This window comes from Rhinopithecus roxellana, chromosome 17 (assembly GCF_007565055.1).
Source record: "Rhinopithecus roxellana isolate Shanxi Qingling chromosome 17, ASM756505v1, whole genome shotgun sequence".
NCBI classification, from domain to species: domain Eukaryota; kingdom Metazoa; phylum Chordata; class Mammalia; order Primates; family Cercopithecidae; genus Rhinopithecus; species Rhinopithecus roxellana.
In genome coordinates, this window is record NC_044565.1 from 55,497,088 (window position 1) to 55,517,281 (window position 20,194).

At 45.8% G+C, this 20,194-nt stretch overlaps 1 protein-coding gene across 1 annotated transcript in view; it reads right to left on the reverse strand.

Annotated features, from left to right (window-relative positions):
- The window catches only part of SNTG2 (syntrophin gamma 2), a 383,842-nt gene that overhangs the window by 53,889 nt on the left and 309,759 nt on the right, over nucleotides 1-20,194 (reverse strand). Inside the window, exon 14 of the mRNA XM_030921522.1 lies at nucleotides 18,967-19,173. Coding sequence (XP_030777382.1) covers nucleotides 18,967-19,173 — 207 coding nt within the window. The remainder of the gene's footprint in view (nucleotides 1-18,966; nucleotides 19,174-20,194) is intronic.

The following is a 20,194-nucleotide window of genomic DNA, read 5'->3' on the forward strand; positions in this document are numbered from 1 at the left end:
GGCACAGCCCAGAGCGTCACTCTACCTCTCTACGTGTGCACAGGCACAGCCCAGAGCGTCACGCTACCTCTCTACGTGTCCACAGGCACAGCCCAGAGCGTCACTCTACCTCTCTACGTGTCCACAGGCACAGCCCAGAACGTAATTCTACCTCTCTACATGTCCACAGGCACAGCCGCAGAGCGTAACTCTACCTCTCTACATGTCCACAGGCACAGCCGCAGAGCGTAACTCTACCTCTCTACGTGTCCACAGGCACAGCCGCAGAGCGTAACTCTACCTCTCTACGTGTGCACAGGCACAGCCGCAGAGCGTAACTCTACCTCTCTACGTGTGCACAGGCACAGCCCAGAGCGTCACTCTACCTCTCTACGTGTGCACAGGCACAGCCCAGAGCGTCACGCTACCTCTCTACGTGTCCACAGGCACAGCCCAGAGCGTCACTCTACCTCTCTACGTGTCCACAGGCACAGCCGCAGAGCGTCTCTCTACCTCTCTACATGTCCACAGGCACAGCCGCAGAGCGTCACTCTACCTCTCTACGCATCCACAGGCACAGCCCAGAGCGTCACTCTACCTCTCTACGTGTGCACAGGCACAGCCCAGAGCATCACTCTACCTCTCTACCTGTCCACAGGCACAGCCCAGAGCGTAACTCTACCTCTCTACATGTCCACAGGCACAGCCCAGAGTGTAACTCTACCTCTCTACATGTCCACAGGTACAGCCCAGAGCGTCACTCTACCTCTCTACATGTCCACAGGCACAGCCCAGAGCGTAACTCTACCTCTCTACGTGTCCACAGGCACAGCCCAGAGCGTAACTGTACCTCTCTACATGTCCACAGGCATAGCCCAGAGCGTAACTACCTCTCTACGCGTCCACAGGCACAGCCGCAGAGCGTAACTCTACCTCTCTACGTGTCCACAGGCACAGCCGCAGAGCGTAACTGTACCTCTCTACATGTCCACAGGCACAGCCCAGAGCGTAACTACCTCTCTACGTGTCCACAGGCACAGCCGCAGAGCGTCACTCTACCTCTCTACGCGTCCACAGGCACAGCCCAGAGCGTCACTCTACCTCTCTACGTGTGCACAGGCACAGCCCAGAGCATCACTCTACCTCTCTACGCGTCCACAGGCACAGCCGCAGAGCGTCACTCTACCTCTCTACGCGTCCACAGGCACAGCCGCAGAGCGTCACTCTACCTCTCTACGCGTCCACAGGCACAGCCGCAGAGCGTCACTCTACCTCTCTACGTGTCCACAGGCACAGCCGCAGAGCATAACTTTACCTCTCTACGTGTCCATGTGCACAGCAGCAGGGTATAACTTCACTTGTGAATATCTGAGTTTGAATATGCAAACTAGTAGTTATCAGATTTGACAAACTTTATACAAAGTTTCTATAATTACACAACACACTTAATGAAAGCAAAGCACTAGCAGTCGAAAAATTGGCATCCGTTAGATACTTTCAGAAAGTTTTTAAATGAATGCATGGAATAACTTTAATATGAGGTCACTTGTGAATTTACTGAAATTCGTAATTTGCTTCAGTGGTTAAGAATACACTACGGAGAGGATTTAAGCAAATGAGTAACAATTTTAAGGAAAAGCTGAAATTTAACATAAATTTGGATGAAGCTCCAAAATGGAGAGGAGTCCCAGGAGCCTCTGACCTTATGCTTCTCCTGAGAGGGGCTGCAGAAGCTCAAGAGGAATCAAGGGGTCCCACCAAGGCCAGTCCCTTCCCAGACCATTTGTGCAACTGCTGTGTATTTAAGGAAAATAAAACATTTAAGAGTCATCGACAGAAGCCACACAATTATATTTGCGGTTTTAACTTAAAATAAAGCTGGCTGCCAAACCAGCTCTGAAAGTGATGAGGTAAATTACAACTGCAATAAGGTTCGTGTACATAATGAAGATAATCTAAAACTTAATTGAGTAACTAAACTGGAGGTTCTGGTAACAAATAGTTATCTTTTAATGACCCCATAAATCTGTTATAATCCAATGTTATTCAGTATTTCACCTGACTTTCTCTTAGGTTCTCTTGATTTATTTTTTTCAGGAGAAACAAAAATACATTTGTAGTATTATTCTATATCATATTTCAAAATCTCATTAATAATAGTGGTTTGTTAAATAATTCAAGAAAGATTTTTTGAAAATTTATCTATAAAATTAATTTAAGCATGTAAGAAAATTATGTTTTGCATATTTCCATGTGAAGTGCTTTATAAACATCAATTAATTAAATTTTATAATAATATGCAAAGACAAAATAATCTTGTTAGGAATAAGTACACAAATTCTTAGGAAGGTTCAGTGACTTATTCAAAACTATCTTCCCAGCCACTTATGAATTTCAAAAAGGCAGCACGTGCATCTGTCTGTCTCATATACAATGAATCTAGCTACGGTGCTCAGAAAAGATTTCGCATCACTGCTGGATGCTATCTGCAATGCCCAGAAATAGAGGTCCTGGAACCCTGTACTCCAGCTGCCAGTGCAGTGAGAGGGTCGCCCTGGGGGAGGTGGACACCTGACTGACCACTGGAGAAAAGCACCTACCCCTACCAGCTTCCCATCTGAAAACGTTGCAAAAAGCACGCAGCACATCAGAGATGCTGTGCAGATACAAGGAAAGAAAACCTTTCTGGTTACAAAAAACAGCACAAACCACATGAGAAATGATATAAGCAAAAGGCTTCAGAATGACCACACAGCCCACACACGAACACACGAAAGCTTAATTCCTGTACAGGAGCCCCTGCTCCTCCAGGAAGGTTACATTCTGAGACCTTTAAGGAATGGCTGAAAGCATGGAGGTAAGGAACCCTATCTATGCTGTATACTATGTTTCTTCCTACATACATACATACCTGCAACAAAGTTTAACTTGTGAATTAGGTGCAGTAAGAGGTTAGTAACAAAAACTAATAATAAAGCAATTATTACTGTATACCAGCATCTCTACTCTTGCACCTCAGTCACCCTCATGTGACATGACTACATCCGATAAGAGTGACCTCAATACAAGCACTGCAATGCTGTAAGAGTCGATCTGATCACCGAGATGGACGCTAAGTGACTAATGGGTGGTGTGCAGCCTGGATGCATTGACAGAGGGGTGATCCGCGCACCGACAGAGGGGTGATCCATGCACCGACAGAGGGGTGATCCGCGCACCGACAGAGGGGTGATCTGCACACGGACAGAGGGGTGATCCGCACACGGACAGAGGGGTGATCCTCTCACCAATGGAGGGGTGATCCGCGCACCGACAGTGGGGTGATCCGCGCACCGACAGAGGGGTGATTTGTACACTGGGGGGATGCAGCAGGATGGCACAGATTCATCACAGTACTCAGAAGATGTGCAATTTAAAACTTAGGAATTATTAATTTATGGAACTTTTCATTTAATGTCTTTGGACCACATCTGGCCACGGGTCACTGAAAGCTCAGAAAGCAAAACGGAATCGAAGGGAGACTGCTGTATGTCACACTTACATAAAGGGGCTGACATCTTCACTTGGGTTTTCTTTGCTCTTGGTTTTGAAAGAAGAGAAAGAAGCATTAGTGTTTGTTTTCTTGGCTGCCACTGCACTAGAAATGGCCATGAAGTTTGCGGGGAGGCCTACTACAGGAAGCAGCAAGAAAAGCAGAATTAATGCTTGTAGGATGAGTAAGGAATCTAAAACTGAACCTAGCAGATGGTCAGGTAACAACATACCTCACTAGCACCTGGTGCCCTCCATAAACAGCAACATTGTACAGTAACTGACATGGCCAGGTAACAACATACCTCATTAGTACTTCCTACCCTCCATAAACAGCAACCTGGTACAATAACTGACATGGTCAGATAACAACATATCTCACTAGTGCCTCGTACCATCCATGAATAGCAACGCAGTGCAGTAACTGACATGGTCAGGTAACAACATACCTCACTAGCACCTGGTGCCCTGTGTAAACAACAATACTTTGCATTAACTGACATGGCCGGTTACTTAGTTGAGTTGCCCCAAAATGAGGTTACTTGTGCACTGTGATTAAGCAGGTGAAGTGCATATGATATTGTGAAACTTAGTCACCAAAAAGTCGTTCCAGATTTGCCTGGAACTGAAAGAGATGTCCCAGTTATCTGAAAATTTTGCTGATTAACTGATGACATTTGACAAATGAAATAATCACCATTTTAGTAATGTGGTGAAGTTAATACTCAGCACGAAGTATGGGAGAGAATGTTACTCATTGGAAAACCAGAGAAGCATTATCTTCCCCCGCTTTCCAGTGGGGATGGAACCCCCACTGACATGGAGACCCTGGAGTGGTGCCGGACACTTCCGGCGGGATCTCCGTCGAGCTTGTCTGTGAGGCCGTGCCCCTGCCGCCCTCTGAGAAGCCACCGGGCTGCCTTCCCTCCTCCCCTGCATAGCCCTGCATGAAAACCTCTTGTAGGTGCCTGGTTTGCGTGCCACCAGCTGCCTCTTCCCCGGCATCACGTGGAAAAGCTTGACTCCCTGCTACGGTTTGTCCCAACCAAAACTCATTGAAATTCACAGGCTGACTTCAGAGATATCCCAGCTTTGGTTCTAGACCACTGCAATATAGCAAATGTCACAATAAAGCAAGTCTTACTAATTTTTTGGTTTCTGGGTGCATATAAAAGTTACGCTTATATTATACTGTAAAGTGTGCAAAGCATTATGTCTACAAAGCAATATACAAACCCTAATTTAAACACACTTTATTGTTAAAATAACCTAGTGGTCATCTGAGCCTTCAGTGAGTCTTCCTTTTATAGCGGAGAGAGGACCTTGCCTGGATGTTGATGGCTGCCGACTGATGCAGATGGTGGTTGCTGAAGGTTGGAGGGGCTGTGGCAATTTCTTAAAATAAGACAACAATGAAGTTTGCCTCATCGATTTACTCTTCTTTTCATGAAAGGTTTCTCTGCAGCATGTGATGTTGTTTGATAGAACTTTCCCCAGGGTAGAGCTTCTTTCAAAATTGAAGCCAATTCTCTCAAACCTTGCTGCTACGTTAGAGCTAAGTTTATGGAATATTCTAAATGTTTTGTTGCCATTTCAGCAATGTTAATATCATCTTTACCAGGAGTAGATTCCATCTCAAGAAACCATTTTCTTTGCTTATCCATAAGAGTAACTCCTCATCTGTCCCAAGTTTATCCTGAGATTGCAGCAATTCAGTCATCTTCAGGCTTCACTTTCATTCTTGTCCTCTTGCTATTCCTACCGCGTGTGCATCCATGACATTTGGAATCAACTTCTTCCCAGCTCCTGCTAATATTGATACTCTGGCAGCCTCCGACGAGTCACAAGTGTTTCTAACGACATCTAGGCTGATGAATCTTTTCCAGAAGGTTTTCAATTTACTTGTTCATCAGAGGGTTCACTATCCATGGCAGCTATAACCTTATGAGATATATTTCTTAAACAATAAAACTCAAAAGTGAAAATTACTCCTTGACTTGTGACCTGTAGAGTGGATGTTATGTTATCAGGCATGAAAACAACATTAATCTTGGATATCTCCACAAGAGCTCCTGAGTGACCAATTGCATTGTCAATGAGTAGCAATATTTTGAAAGGAATCTTTTTTTCTGAGCAGTAGGTCTCAACAGTGGGTTTAAAATATTTACTAAACCATGTTGTCAACAAATGTGCTGCCATCTAGGCTTTGTGGTTTTGTTTCTAGAGCACAGGCAGAGTAGATTTAGCATCATCCTTTAGGGCCCTAGGCTTTCCGGAATGGTGAATGAACCTTGGCTTCAACTTAAAGTCTCCATATCCATTGGCCCCTAATAAGAGAGTCAGCCTGTCCTTTGGTGCTTTGAAGTCAGGCAATGACGTTTGTCCAGCTCTGAAAGTCCTAGATGGCATCTTCTTCCAATAGAATGCTGTTTCATCTACACGGAAAATCTATTGTTTAGTGTCGCCTCCTTTATCAGTGTTGTTAGCTGGATCTTCTGGAGAACTTGCTGCAGCTTCTTCGTCAGCACTTTCTGCTTCACTTTGCACTTTCATGTTCTGGAGACAGATTCTTTCCTTAAACTTCATGAATCCACCTCTGCTAGCTTCAAGTTTTTCTTCTGCAGCTTCCTCCCTTCTCTAAGCCTTCATAGAATTGAAGAGAGCTAGGGTCTTGTTCTGGATTAGGCTTTGGCTTAAAGGAGTATTGTGGCTGGTTCGTTGTTCAGCACGTTGATCTTGTTCAGAACTTTCTTCACAGCAGCAGTATGGCTGTTTTGCTTTCTTGTTATTCATGAGTTCACTGGAGTAGCACTCTTAATTTCCTTCAAGAGCTTTTCCTTTACATTCACAATTTGGCTGTTTGGCACAAGAAGGTTTTGACCTGTCCTGGCTTTTGACATGCGTTCCTCACAAAGCTTAACCATTTCTAGCTTTTGATTTAAAGTGAGAGACATGTGACTCTTCCTTTCACTTGAATACTTCAAGGCCATTCCAGGGTTGTTAACTGGCCTAATTTCAATATTGTTGTGCCTCGTGGAATGAGGAGGCCCAAGGAGAAGAAGAGAGATGGGGAAATGACTGGTCAGTGGAGCAATCAGAACACACATTGCAGTGACTGATTAAGTTTGTCATGTTATATAAGCAAGATTGGTGGTGCCTGAAACCAATTACAACAGCAACAACAAAAACTGATCACAGATCACAGTGACAGATACAGTAATAAGGAAAACATTGGAAATACTGCAAGAATTCCCACAATGTGACAGAGACATGGAGACATAACAGAGCACATGCTCCTGGAAAAATGGCAGTGATAGATTTGCTTACTGCAGGGTTGCCTTAAATCTTCAATTAAAAATAAATAATAAAAAGAGTATCTGCAGAGCTTAACAAAGCAAAGCACAATAAACCAAGTGGAGTTTGTAGTTGCCAAGGTAAGGATGTTGGGAGGTGAGCCTTTCACAGGTAAGGACTAATGCAGGTCGTTTGGGTCATGATGGCTCCACCCTGGTGGGTGGTTTGATGCCATTCTCCAGGTAGTGAGAGAGTTCTCCCTCTCAGGAGACTGGACGAGTTTTTTCAGGAGTGAATTAGTTTTTACAAGGATAGGCTGTCGTAAAGCCAGGACACACTTCCTATTTGGCCCCTCTGCACATGTCGGCTTCCTCTTTGATCTACTGCATGTGAAGACTCAGCAGAAAAGCCCTGGCCAGAAGCCAGTGCCTTGCCCTTGAACTTCCCAGCCTGCAGAACTATGAGCAAAATAAGCCCTTTTTCCTTTATAAATTACCTAGCCTCAGCTATTCTGTTACAGCAACACTAAATAAACTAAGACTCTCCCACTGAGCCTTTGTGCAGGGGTCCACCAGCCAGGCGGATCCCCCTTCCATCTACCTTGGCACACATACCAGTGACAAATGTGAATGTGCAATGGTCATGCTCCTAGATCAAAATCCAGGCAGAATCATCCTGGTCGAGGGCAGAATGGTGAGTTCTCAGAACAAAATCCAGGCAGAATCATCCTGATCGAGGGCAGAATGGTGAGTTCTTAGAAGAAAATCCAGGCAGAATCATCCTGATCGAGGGCAGAATGGTGAGTTCTTAGATGTGACACCAAAAACATAATCCATAAAAGAAAAACTCAATGAAGTAGACCTCATTAAAATGAAACTATTGCTCTGGAAATTAGACAGAATGTACTCTTGTTGCTTTGGGAGTCTTCCACATCATTGCCTGTGCCAGTAGCTCATTCTTTCTGTTGATGAATTCCACTCCTTTATATAGATACACACATGTTTTTGATTGATTCCTATGTCAGTGACCATTTGGGTTGTTTTTAATTATTGGTGTTTACAAATGAAGTTGTTATGAGCAGTTTTGCGTACACCAGGGTAACGAGAAACTTTCTGGATCTTATGGTGAGTTTGTCTTTACATTTAAGACACTGTCAAGTTGGGTGTGCCATTTTCCACAGCCACCAACAGTGAATGAGACTTACAGTTCCTTCCCTTCTCCACCAACACCTGGCATCATCACTCTTTTAAAATTTACTCATTCTAGTATGTGTGCTGTGAGATTTCACTGTTTTAATTTGCACTTCCCTACATGCTAATGATTTTGAGCATATTTTAACATACCTATTTGCCATCTAGAAATCTTTTTTGAAGTGTTTATTCAAGCCTTTTCCCAAATTTCTTATTTTTTTTCTTGTCATTGAGCTTTGAGATCCTTTTATACATTATAGATAGAAGTCCTTTATCAGTTACATGCCTTGCAAATATTTTCTCCCAGTTTTCATATCTTCTCTTCATTATCTTAGCAGTGTTTTTCAAATAATAGATGCTTTTAATTTCAAGTCTAAATTATCAATTTTCTTTCATGACTTGTGCTTCTGGTTTTGTCTCTGAGAAATAGTTGCATAACTGGAGGACACAAAGACTTTGTTTACTCTTCTAAAAGTTTCATAGTTTTGCACTTAGTTCTATATTCATTGAGTTTATACTTTATATGTGATATTTACGTATATAATAAATCAAAGTTGTTTTTTTTTTTTAATATGGGCATCCAATTATTCCAGCACAATTTGCTCAGAAGGCTTTCCCTTCTCCACTGAGTTACCTTTGCACGTCTGCCATACACAGCAGCTGTTTTTGGCTGTGCTTCTCTTGATGGTACGGTAGGGGTGGTAAAGGCATTAATGAATCACGGAGCCACCTTGACTTGCTTAAAATTCTGTTGCACATCACACCAAGCAGCAACTAATGCCAGGATATTAACCTGTGTGTGAACAAGAACAGTCTCTGGAGAATCTTTATACACAAAAAGGAGAAATTATGAGAAAAATTTCCAAAACTTGGAAACAGGCAGAGGAGAAGATTGGTGTTCAGTGAGAGCAGCTCAGACCCTGAGTTTCTGTGGACTGGGTAAGTTTCAGCTCAACAGAGGCAAACATCAACTGGTAGTTAATGCTTGTAGTTTCTATCTGGTGGCATAAACTCAGAGACGCCAGTTTATAAGCCTGTTGGATTTTAAGGAGTGAGTTTTCTATCTAAGCCAGTGATCATACCCTAATAGACCTTTATTCAGTTGCACATGGACAGTGAGTTTCTCATATGCTCTTTGGACTGCTTAAACGCCCCACTGCTTTCTTCATTAATAAAGAAGCAAAATAAAAACTTTGAGCACGTGTTCATTTTGCATTTTCCTGAGAGCTATGATGGCATCTTTTAAAGTTCTTTTTAAAATCTAGAGTCGTAGCTATTCCAGGTTAAGAAACTGGTGAAACCAGCAGCTAGAAGGCACATTCATTGGTCTGTTCTGAGGGTGTTCTGCGGACGGCAGGTGGGATTGCTGCGTGTTGCTGCTTAATCTGGTCAAATTGAGTTCAGCGCATGTCCTGGCTAAATAACTAGCTCCATTATCCCAGCTTTAGTGGCTACATTTCTGAACCTCAGTTTACCTAAAAATTATGACTAAAATATCAAAATTCCCTACAGTACCATGTAGCATGTATTGATGGGACATAAAAAAGAAAAGAAAGAAAAAAATGGAAAACTTAGGACGAAAATACTTATGTCCAAGACCCATCACCACACTTTGGGGCTGCGTGGCCCAGGGCACAGGACCAGAGCCCTGGCATATTCCTGTGGACCTCAGGCCAGGGCTGCAGGACTCGAGTTCTGGTGTCTTCCTGTGGACCTCAGGCCCAGCCCGCAGGACCAGAGCCCCGGCATCTTCCTGTGAACCTCAGGTCAGGGCTGTAGGACTTGAAGCTTGGCGTCTTCCTGTGGACCTCAGGCCCAGCCCACAGGACCCAAGCCCCAGCTTGGGTAACAGGGATGCTGCTCAGGAACCACGCTCCTGCCACCCCGACATTGTGAACATGTGCAAAGATGGTTTGCTAACTGTAGCAGAACACACTCATATGTGTTACTACCATGTAAGAGAAGATATTTTGTGAAGTTAAAATGCTTAAACATGAAGGTTGCACCCTTGATGTAATATCTGGTATGATAACAGTTTACAACCTTGTAAGTTTCCTCAGCCCATTCAGAATATCCACCACAGACCACGACGTTTATATCTTTCTTTCTTTCCTTTGTACTCTCTCTTCATTACAATGGATAAGGCTTAGAAGGTACCTGAAATAATTAATTTGCATCTTTGAAAAATTCGGGCAACAGAAAAGACCTGGGTTAAACAGACCCCATCTCAATCCCAACACCAACATTCCCAAGTATCCATACAGATCCGCTGTCCCAGGCCCGACAAGCAGGTGGACGTGGGAAAGGAAAGACAGCTACAGGGGAGGGCAGTGTAGTAGAAATCTCATCACCCAGACTGATCCCGAAGACTCAGGCAAGGATGTGACACTTGGGAACCATGGCAGGCCTCAGACACAAAATCCCAGCCGCTGCCTGGTTAAACCACTGTGGGACCCTCCTGTGTGTGCCTGACATTTTATGACAATGCCAAGAGGCACTGAGAGAGCATCCTTCCCAATGGTTTTGTTTCTTGTCAGGAAATCATTGCTCATAATAAAGTCACAGAAGCAGCAGGGCAACTTCCAAGACTGGTGTAGGTCACCTGCCTAATGAAGGTCTTCCTTATTTTATCACTATTAAATTATAGGGCTGGTGGGGACAGCAGAGTTTAAGGCAGGTGGTGCAGTAAATGGAAGACCAAAGGGCAGTTAGGAAGGCAGATGGTGAGGAAATGCAGGCTCCCGTCCCGGCACTGCGTCCAAGCGGCTGTGTGGTCTTGGGAAGTCCCCTTCGCCTCTCTGGGTTTCAGGGTGGATGAACCAGGCTCCTGGTTTCCATGTTTGCCATCAGTCCATGGAGAAGCAGGAGGGAGCCCATCCACCCAGACAATGGGGAATAAAGCCACACACAGGCCAAGGCCCTGCGGCTGGTGCTGTGCACGTGTCTGGTGAAGATGACCCCATGCACACGTGCTGACGGGTTCGTTATTAAGAGTCTCTCTGTGGTGCTCATGTTGCAGAAACAAGTGAAACATGGAGATTGTGTGAAGAAACCAATACCTGAAGCGGGAAGACGGACACAAAGCTGGGTGTGCTCAGAGGAGCGGGTTTCGTGCAGGGCAGGTGGTCCTGGGCCAGCAGGAGCCAGCCGGGCACCGGGCACAGGGAGGGCATGCAGGGCGGGTGGTCCTGGGCCAGCAGGAGCCAGCCGGGCACCAGGCACAGGGAAGGGTCAGCGGTATGGACGGCCGGACTGAGGCCAGCAGTGCACACAGGGGAGCCAGGGGTGGCAAGGCTGGGAGGGGACCCACTGCTGGACCCAGTGCCCATCCCACTGGTTTATCAGAAGCAACACTTTTTAATACACACTGAGTGTGTGCTGTGTTTAATTTTCCTTCAAACTTGGAAGCCCGTGATTTCTATTCCTCAGGTTGAATTCTGAAATGCTTCATCTAAGGAAAGCGCTGATTCCATGAATAAAGATGGTAAACGTTCCCACCAAATTCAGCTTTCTCCTTTGCGAGACAGTTTCATGAGATCACGTTTCTGAAGTTTCCCTAGGTCTGTGTGTGCTATACAGATGCGCACTGTCACCAGCACTGCGCAGCGGCTCTCCTGTTAGCAGGGCTGGTCAGGCATGGTGCTCCGTGGATTTTCCTCTGCAGAGTCCTGACCAGCACGCCCCTGCCTGTCCACCTCGGGGGACGGGACCTCACGGCTGCACACCAGGCCGTCCTCCTTCCACACAGCTCCTGTGGTTGGAGCTTCTCTCTAATGGATCCGTCTTTCCCTCCTGCTCCATTTCTGGACTTAGGTTTGCTCTCTGGTCTCTGGAGTGACACAGAGGTGCCTCTGGCAAGGAAGGAACAGATTAAGGCAGGAGCTGCTGCCCTGGAACCTCCCTCCTTTCTCTCATACTGACACGGGGTGTGTCTTCTGATTCCTGGGCTGAGATAACCTGAGGCTTGAGAACAGCCTGGCTTCAAGACAGACTTAAACTAAATCTTTACAAATGTGCCTATTTTCCTGATGGGGACATTTCTATCCAAGAGGAGCTCTGGTACCATTAACAAAGAAAAACAGGGTGTTTGAGGGAAGCAGAGACCGGGGTCAGTCTCTCACTTGTCCGTCAGACGGCCCCTGCATGTCACCCCGTGCGGATTGCCCCCCAGACAGCCCCTGCATGTCACCCTGTGTGGAGTGTCCATCAGACGGCCCCTGCATGTCACCCCGTGTGGAGTGTCCGACAGCCCCTGCATGTCACCCCGTGCGGACTGTCCCCCAGACGGCCCCTGCATGTCACCCGTGTGGACTGTCCCCCAGACGGCCCCTGCATGTCACCCCGTGTGGACTGTCCGTCAGATGGTCCCTGCATGTCACCCCGTGCGGACTGTCCATCAGACGGCCCCTGCATGTCACCCCGTACAGACTGTCCCCCAGACGGCCCCTGCATGTCACCCCATGTGGACTGTCCATCAGACGGCCCCTGCATGTCACCCTGTACAGATTGTCAGACAGCCCCTGCATGTCACTCGGTGTGGAAGCAGGGCCAGTCTGTGTAAAGGAAAAATGCCCAACACATCTCCCTGACGCAGTGTGGGGAAAACCTTTACACAATTCTCATGTGGGGGTGGGCCCAGGATGAAGGATCCACATGCAGTGCTGAGGTCCGGCGGATCTCTTCCACACATGCTACTGTGCTGGGGGGAGGAAGGTGAACCTTCACAGACAATGGTTGCCCTCCCTGTACATGATGCTGGCTACAGAGATTTATCCTATTTCTATTTTATGTGGGACCAGTGAAAATGGCCCGATAGGCACTTTGCCATCGGGATGGTGATGCCTCTGAGCATACTATAAACCAACCCTAATCCACAGTAACAATCAGGAGACATGACGGAGGTGGGTGGAAGTGGACCGGTGCTTGGTATCTTTCCTAGTTAATTCCCTTTGAATCCAGTTATGTCATCAAATCAGCACTTAAAAGCATGAGAGGGCCTTCCTGATGAGACATGAGACAATGGTTTAAAAAGACTGACTGCCTTGCTGAGACTCCAGCCTCATTCTCAGCCTCATTTCTTCCCACTTAGGGCTAAAGTCTCAATAGTCTAGTAGGTCCTAGTTTACCTCTGGACACTCAGCAATCAAAAAGAAACACGTACTAGGCCTGAGTCCTTTCTTATCCTCTCAGAAAATAAGGCATGGAGGAAAACTTATCTAGTCGTGAGAAGGTTCTGAGGCTGTGATGTTTTGTCCAACCATGAGTCCTTGGGAGGGTTCTACACTGCTTTAAAGCAGGGCTCCCAACCCCGGCTACACACCGGCATCCACATCCTGACCCAGCCAGCATGCCTGGGAGTGGGTTCCCGATTCAAACGTGCAGCCAGGCATGATCACCACTGTCAGACCAGCCTTTCCTGTCCGAGTCTCTGCTGCGTGCTGGTCCATGTCCAACAGGGTCACTGAGCAGTGCATCTATGCATTTTCTTAATGAAACACTGAAGGAACAAGAGAAACACCTGGGAGCTCTGTCGAAATTGAAACATAAAACTCTATTTTAGCCATTGGATCCATGATGACACGTTCTACTAGTTTATGGGAATACAGCAAATCTCCATTTATTCAGGTCATCTTCTGCATCCTTCTGGCACTTTCCTATTGATTACTTTTTGTTCACGTACCGCAGGAGACACTGTTGTCCACCAGTTCTGCACCTGCTGCCTGGGGTGTCCTTTCTACACCTCTTCCCTGGGGTGTCCTTTCTACACCTGCTGCCTGGGGTGTCCTTTCTACACCTGCTGCCTCGGGTGTCCTTTCTACACTCGCTCCCTGGGGTGTCCTTTCTACACCTCTTCTCTGGGATGTCCTTTCTACTAGAATACTTTCTTTTTTTTTTTTTTTTTTTTTTTTTACCAGTACCAGTCTATGGCCTGTTAGGAACCGGGCCTCACAGCAGCAGGTGTGTTAGTGAGCATTACCACCTGACCTCTGCCTCCTGTCAGATGAGCAGAAGTATTAGATTCTCCTAGGAGCAGGAACCCTATTGTGAACTGCACTTGTGAGGGATCTGGGTTGCACACTCCTTATGAGAACCTAATGCCTGAGGATCTCTCACTGTCTCCCATCCCCCTAGATGGGACCGTCTAGTTGCAGGAAAACAAACTCAGGGACCTCACTGATTCTGTTTGGTGGGTTGTATAATTATTTCATTATAGATTGCAATGTAATATTAATAGAAATAAAGTGCACAATAAATGTAACATGCTTGAATCATCCCCAAACCATCCCCCTGACCCTGTCGGTGGAAAAACTGTCGTCCACAAAATCCAGTCCCTGGTACCATAAAGGCTGGGACCGTTGCTGTAGGGGATGCTGACTTCATTTCCAGTCCCCAGAGTGGGTGCTGCTTTGCAGAAGCCAATCAGCCAATGGCGTTCCCTTGACGAGGAGCCAATCAGCCAATGGCGTTCCCTTGACGAGGAGCCAATCAGCCAATGGCGTTCCCTTGACGAGGAGCCAATCAGCCAAAGGCGTTCCCTTGATGAGAAACCAATCGGCCAATGGTGTTCCCTTGATGAGGAGCCAATCAGCCAATAGCATTTCCTTGATGGGAAACGAATCAGCCAATGGCGTTCCCTTGATGAGGAGCCAATCAGCCAATAGCATTTCCTTGACAGGAAACGAATCAGCCAATGGCGTTCCCTTGATGAGGAGCCAATCAGCCAATGGCGTTCCCTTGACCAATACTTTGGTCTGATGGGCTCATGACCTAGGCTGGCATAGCCAGGGTGATGGTGACATCCTCAGTGGGTTATGCAGGCCATTTTCTGCCTCCCCTGAACACCGACATGAACGCTTGTTGCTTCCGTAGGCATCTTATGACTGGAAGGGGAGCCACGCCAAGGCACAATCTAGACCTCAAAGCTCAGCAAGGTGGAGTATGGAAACCCTGTTATGCAAAATAATAGCAACATTCGGTATTGTTTACGGTTGGGTGAGTCAAGAACTTTCTCTTACTTGTAGCCAAAGGCATCCTATCTGATAGATATTTTACACTTTGTGTTTTTGTGTTGCTATTAGGAAAGATATACATTTTTTATTTTAAATTCTAACAGGACATTGCTAGTATAAACACAAATTTAGATAAATCGACATAAAATGTACAAAAGTCTTGTAAACTGCAGAACAACATGCATATGCGATGACTTTTGAATAAAAAGGAAAAAAATACTTGAATATGTGTGAAAACAGTTTGAAGATTATATAACATAATACTGGCATTTGTACCTCAGCTTGGGAGGCAGGGATGGGGAGGTTGGAACATGGAAGGGCTGTTATTCTCTTACACATGTGTGTGACACTGAATTCTGGAAAACTTGGAACAATATTTGTAATGTAGATATTATGTAAGAGAGTAACCATGTTGTTAAGGTGGTCAAGGACATGCACCAAGCTACTACCCTGATGATGGAGAACTTTTCTGTAAAATATACTGACCTCACATAGGCACATTCAGAAACGACTGTGAAGAAATGTCATGAGTTTAGATCCAGAGCTTGTGAAGGGTGCGGGGCTTTCCTTTCAGAAATCCTTTTAGGGAAGGAATGAACACGCTGACCAATGCGGGAAAAGTGTTACAATTAGTAAAGAAAAATCAATGCGATCAACACTATACATATGTAATTCTTCTGGAGACTTAAAATTGTGAGCTGGGTTGGAATACAATCAAAGTCAGGAAATAGTAGAAAAAACTAGCCAAACAAGCGAAACAGAGATAGAAGGTGGAGAAAAGAAATCCATCAGTGCTATTGAATCAAGAAGAACACATTTACAGAGTCTGAAATATGCCAGGGACTGTTCTAGGCACCTTCACACTATTTCATCTCTGTCACATGCGAGGCTGAATGTTTCAGCAGGAAGAACGCGACTCTCAAGACAGCAGTTCTTAAACTCTTGCATAGATTCTGCCATTGTGGTTTAGTCTCTAGGTGACTGAAAAAGTCACATAGCCCTTCTGAACTTTCATTTACCATTTGTAAAATAAAAGGGAAAAGAAAAGAACTGCATCTTAGACAAATTAAAAAAGTTAAATGCACACAATGCATCCAGCCTAGTATAGAGTATTAGGCATTTGACTTAATTCATTCACAGATATTACTAAATGTAATATAATTTTATAAGTACTCCACAATGAGTTATAATACTTAATTTACAGTTTATGTAATGGAGTTTTGGAGAACTATTTTCTCTAATTCATGAAGAGTGAGCGGGTCCATCTGACTAATTTCGAAATGCTTTGTCCTTCCTCTGCAGGACACCATGGGCAGATCTGATAGGAGTCAGGTCACTATGTGGGGTGGAGCCCAAGAAATGCCTGCAGGGGGAATTCCTAACACAGGGGTCCTGAGTGAGGGGTAAACTGGGAATCCAATGCCCTCAGAGGTCCTGCATGACCTTGCCACCCTGCACAAGGAAGCATCCCCTCCAGGCTTCTTGGGGGCATCCACTTTGCTGAGCTGTGAAGATCCAGCAAGTCAGTCATGGGCAGCATGACACAGTCCCAGCAGTTCTTCCCAACAGTGGCCATCACAGCCCTGACAGCCCCCCCTCTACCCAGTCCTGCAGAAACGTGGATGGATGCCCATGCCCACTTACAGTCTCTGCAGGTGTGCCCGCTTGTTACTACCCCCATGGCCTCCATCCCCCACGAAAAGTCTTCATTATCTCAATCCTGGATTATTGAAAACGTTTCCTCTAAAATCCACCTGGGCACACTGCTGCCTGCTGAATCCTAGCCCGAATCTGAGATCTTTCACTCTGCCAAATCGAGCATTAGCCTAATTTTTCAATGCTCCCCATTGGGAATGCCTTCTCTTCTCCACCTGTGCAAGATACCAATGATTTTTAAAAGACACTAACCACTTCCTCTAGGAAAGATGTCCTGACTATTAAAGTCCAACCCCAGCTCTGACCCCACTCCCACCCTACCCCACACCTTTTTTTTTGAGACAGGGTCTCACTCCGTGGCCCAGGCTGGAGTGCAGTGGTGCCATCATAGCTCACTGCAGCCTCGAACTCTTGGACTCAAGAGATCCTCCCCACTCAGCCTCCTGAGCAGCTGGAACTACAAGCATGAGCTACCATGCCTGGCTAATATTTTATTATTCTTTTTTGGAGAGACAGGGCTTCTAGGTTTCTTGGGCTTGGTTGCCCAGACTGGTCTCTAATTCTGAGGCTCAAGGGATCCTCTTGCCTTAGCCTCCTGAAGGGCTAGGATTACAGGCATGAACCACCGTGCCCAGCCTTCACCCCCTTTAGTGGAATAAGGACAGTACTGAACATAAGGAAGGACTATTCACAAAGAAGTTCTATTTTTTAGGAATCCTAAGTAAACTTTCACCTTCTAGAATGCTTCAGACATTCATTTCACGACATCTAGGCACTAGATGAGATTACTAACCTTTCACCCTTCCTCCAATGCTGTAATTCTATGATTGCTCTTATTTAGGATATCTTCTCCCGTAACCTGTCACCTTCCCATAGATGAGTCTGAATGGCCACCGTGACTCTGCTCAGCCAGGCACAGGCCCTGGGGCACTAGAGGGCATGGGGCAGTCCCTGCACACACATGCGAATGGAGAATTCTCTCTACTTCTCTGGTATTTATGTTGAAAGCAAAATGATTACTGCTGTCATCTAAAGAAAACAAGCAGAAAGCTCACCTTGTCCCAGAAATGCTCTTTCACTTTGCCTTTTAATGACTTGAACCTTCAGTACTGATGGTTTCTAAGTGGTTAAATGCCACTATACATTTGAGCAAGTCCCTGAGATGAGGGATCCTATGTTGAGTAATTTTCTATCCAGTATACAATGTTCTATAATGGTTAAGGAATTGGATGCTTCAAATATAAAGGTTATTTTAAGCATCAGGAATCAACCATAATTCCAATTTAGGATGCCCAATTTGAGGGGAAAATCACAGTGGCCTGGTATAAATGAGAATAAATGTTGGTATCGGTTTCTATGAACATCTGGGTGTGACTTCATTCTGTGAACGAACAGATCTCAGTGTGCATTAGTACAGGGATGCTTTGTGCTCTGTGATGGCATGCCAAGGAGCCTTGATACATTTTGACACGCTGAATGAAAGATAAATAACACAGAATATTTTCACATTCAAAGTATATATATATGTGTATATTTAAACGAAGTAGCCATCTTTAGTTACTAAGTTCACACTCAGCATTCTCCGCACTCAGCCAGGCGGGAGCCCTGGACTTTGGAGTGAAGTCAGATCTTCTCTGTGATGCACTGCCTCATTTATCTCCTGTTCCTGTCACTCTTCTTTCCTGCAGCGCGCATCCTCCCTGAAGGCTCACCCCACTATTTAGGATAATGAGGATCATAATGCATTCTTCCTTATCCCGTCACATGATATACATTCAAATTTGTGATTGATGTATTTGCTGTTGTCAGGAAGAGAAAAGCAATTCAGACACACAAGCTATTTTATATGCACCTTTGGACCATTAAGTTTGAGAGGAAGAACCATTAAAGTGCCTTAAAATATTACAAACATCCAAGTAACTGCACGACATATTATACTCATTTGTAAGGTAGGTGTTCCGTCTCCTGGAGCACAGGCTAAAGTGTCATCACTCATCAGGAATTTGAGCACCATGTCAGTGTAGTCCCTGCCTGGAAAGGAATACACCACTTTCCTCACATTCAATGTAGAGACACAGACACAAAATCCTCTCCTCCCCTTCCCTTTCACCTTCCACTACCACTCATGTTATCCACGGAGCGCACGACTCCGTGTGAACGATCATTTCCACACAGTGGCTCAGGTGAAAAATTCCCACCTTCTGAAGATTCCTCTTTTCCCCCAGTAAATTACTACGTATACTGCAATGCTATGTCTCAGACACCCGAGCAGGTGTAGGTGAGAAGAGTGTGAGTTGCTCACTTACCCCAGTTCTCTGAACTTCCATGAACGTGGCTCTTTGGAAGGACTTTTCCCACACGGCCAGCTCGCTGCCAAGCTCCACGTTGAAAACATGGCTCTTCCCATGGCTGGCCACGACGCTGAAGCAATAGGGCCTCTGGTCCTCAAAGTCAAAATCTTGAAGACCCAGATACAAGTTTGCTTGCAACCAGCAGTCCTCTGTGAGCCAGAACTGAAAAACAGAGCATGGATTGGAAACGTGCAGCACTAGAAGGCCATTCCGGGGCTGAGGGCCCTGGCGAGGGGAGAAGGCAGCGTCTGCGTGATCTGGGAAACGGTCTCCTGGGTGCAGACATGGAGGCAAATTTGGAGCAATGAGCCTCTCATGCACAGCTGGTCCACAGACAAATATCTGTAAATAAATTATGTCAAATGCCTGATTCTCTGTAAGTGCCTTTCCCTTAAAATACTGGTCACCACATACTTCCCTGTTTTACTGTGAAGAGAAGGATGAGGCTGGGTGTGGCGGCTCACGCCTGTAATCCCAGCACTTTGGGAGACTGAGGTGGGTGGATTGCTTGAGCCCAGGAGTCTGAGACCAGCCTGGGCAACATGGCAAGACCTTGTCTTTACAAAAATAAACAAATAAATAAAATACAACAAATTAGCCAGGTGTGGCAGCACACGCTTGTAGTTCTAGCTATTTGGGAGACTGAGGTAGTAGGACTGCTTGAGCCCAGAAGCCTGAGGTTACAGAAAGCCAAGATCACACCACTGCACTCCAGCCTGGGTGACAGAGGGAAATCCTGTCTCAAAAAAAAAAAAAAAAGAAAAAAAGATAAAGATGAAAGTCTTGAGACATTGATGCTTGTGTTCATCATAAAACCAAAAAACACTGGAACCACCACCACTCTAACTAAGCGTGTCCCCTGCGCCTCCGAGTCTCTGCAGAATTACTGGCTGCTCCTCTCCCCGCGGGTTCACTGTCCTGAGATTAAGGACGAGTGCCCAGAACGTCTCTGAAGCAGGACCAGGCACCCGACCACCCAGGAGCTCATTCCGCAACCCAAAGGCCTGACAAAGGGAATTGTTGTTCCATTTCTGGTCAATCATTTAACCCGGAGATGTGAGTTACTTACAGCACGTCTATTAATCACAGGTTTTACTTTGTGACCACCAAGGCGACTCCAATGCTGCCAGCCTGTGCTGCACAGAGCAGCCTGGGGTGCTCCCCACTTCTTTCCCCCATCTGC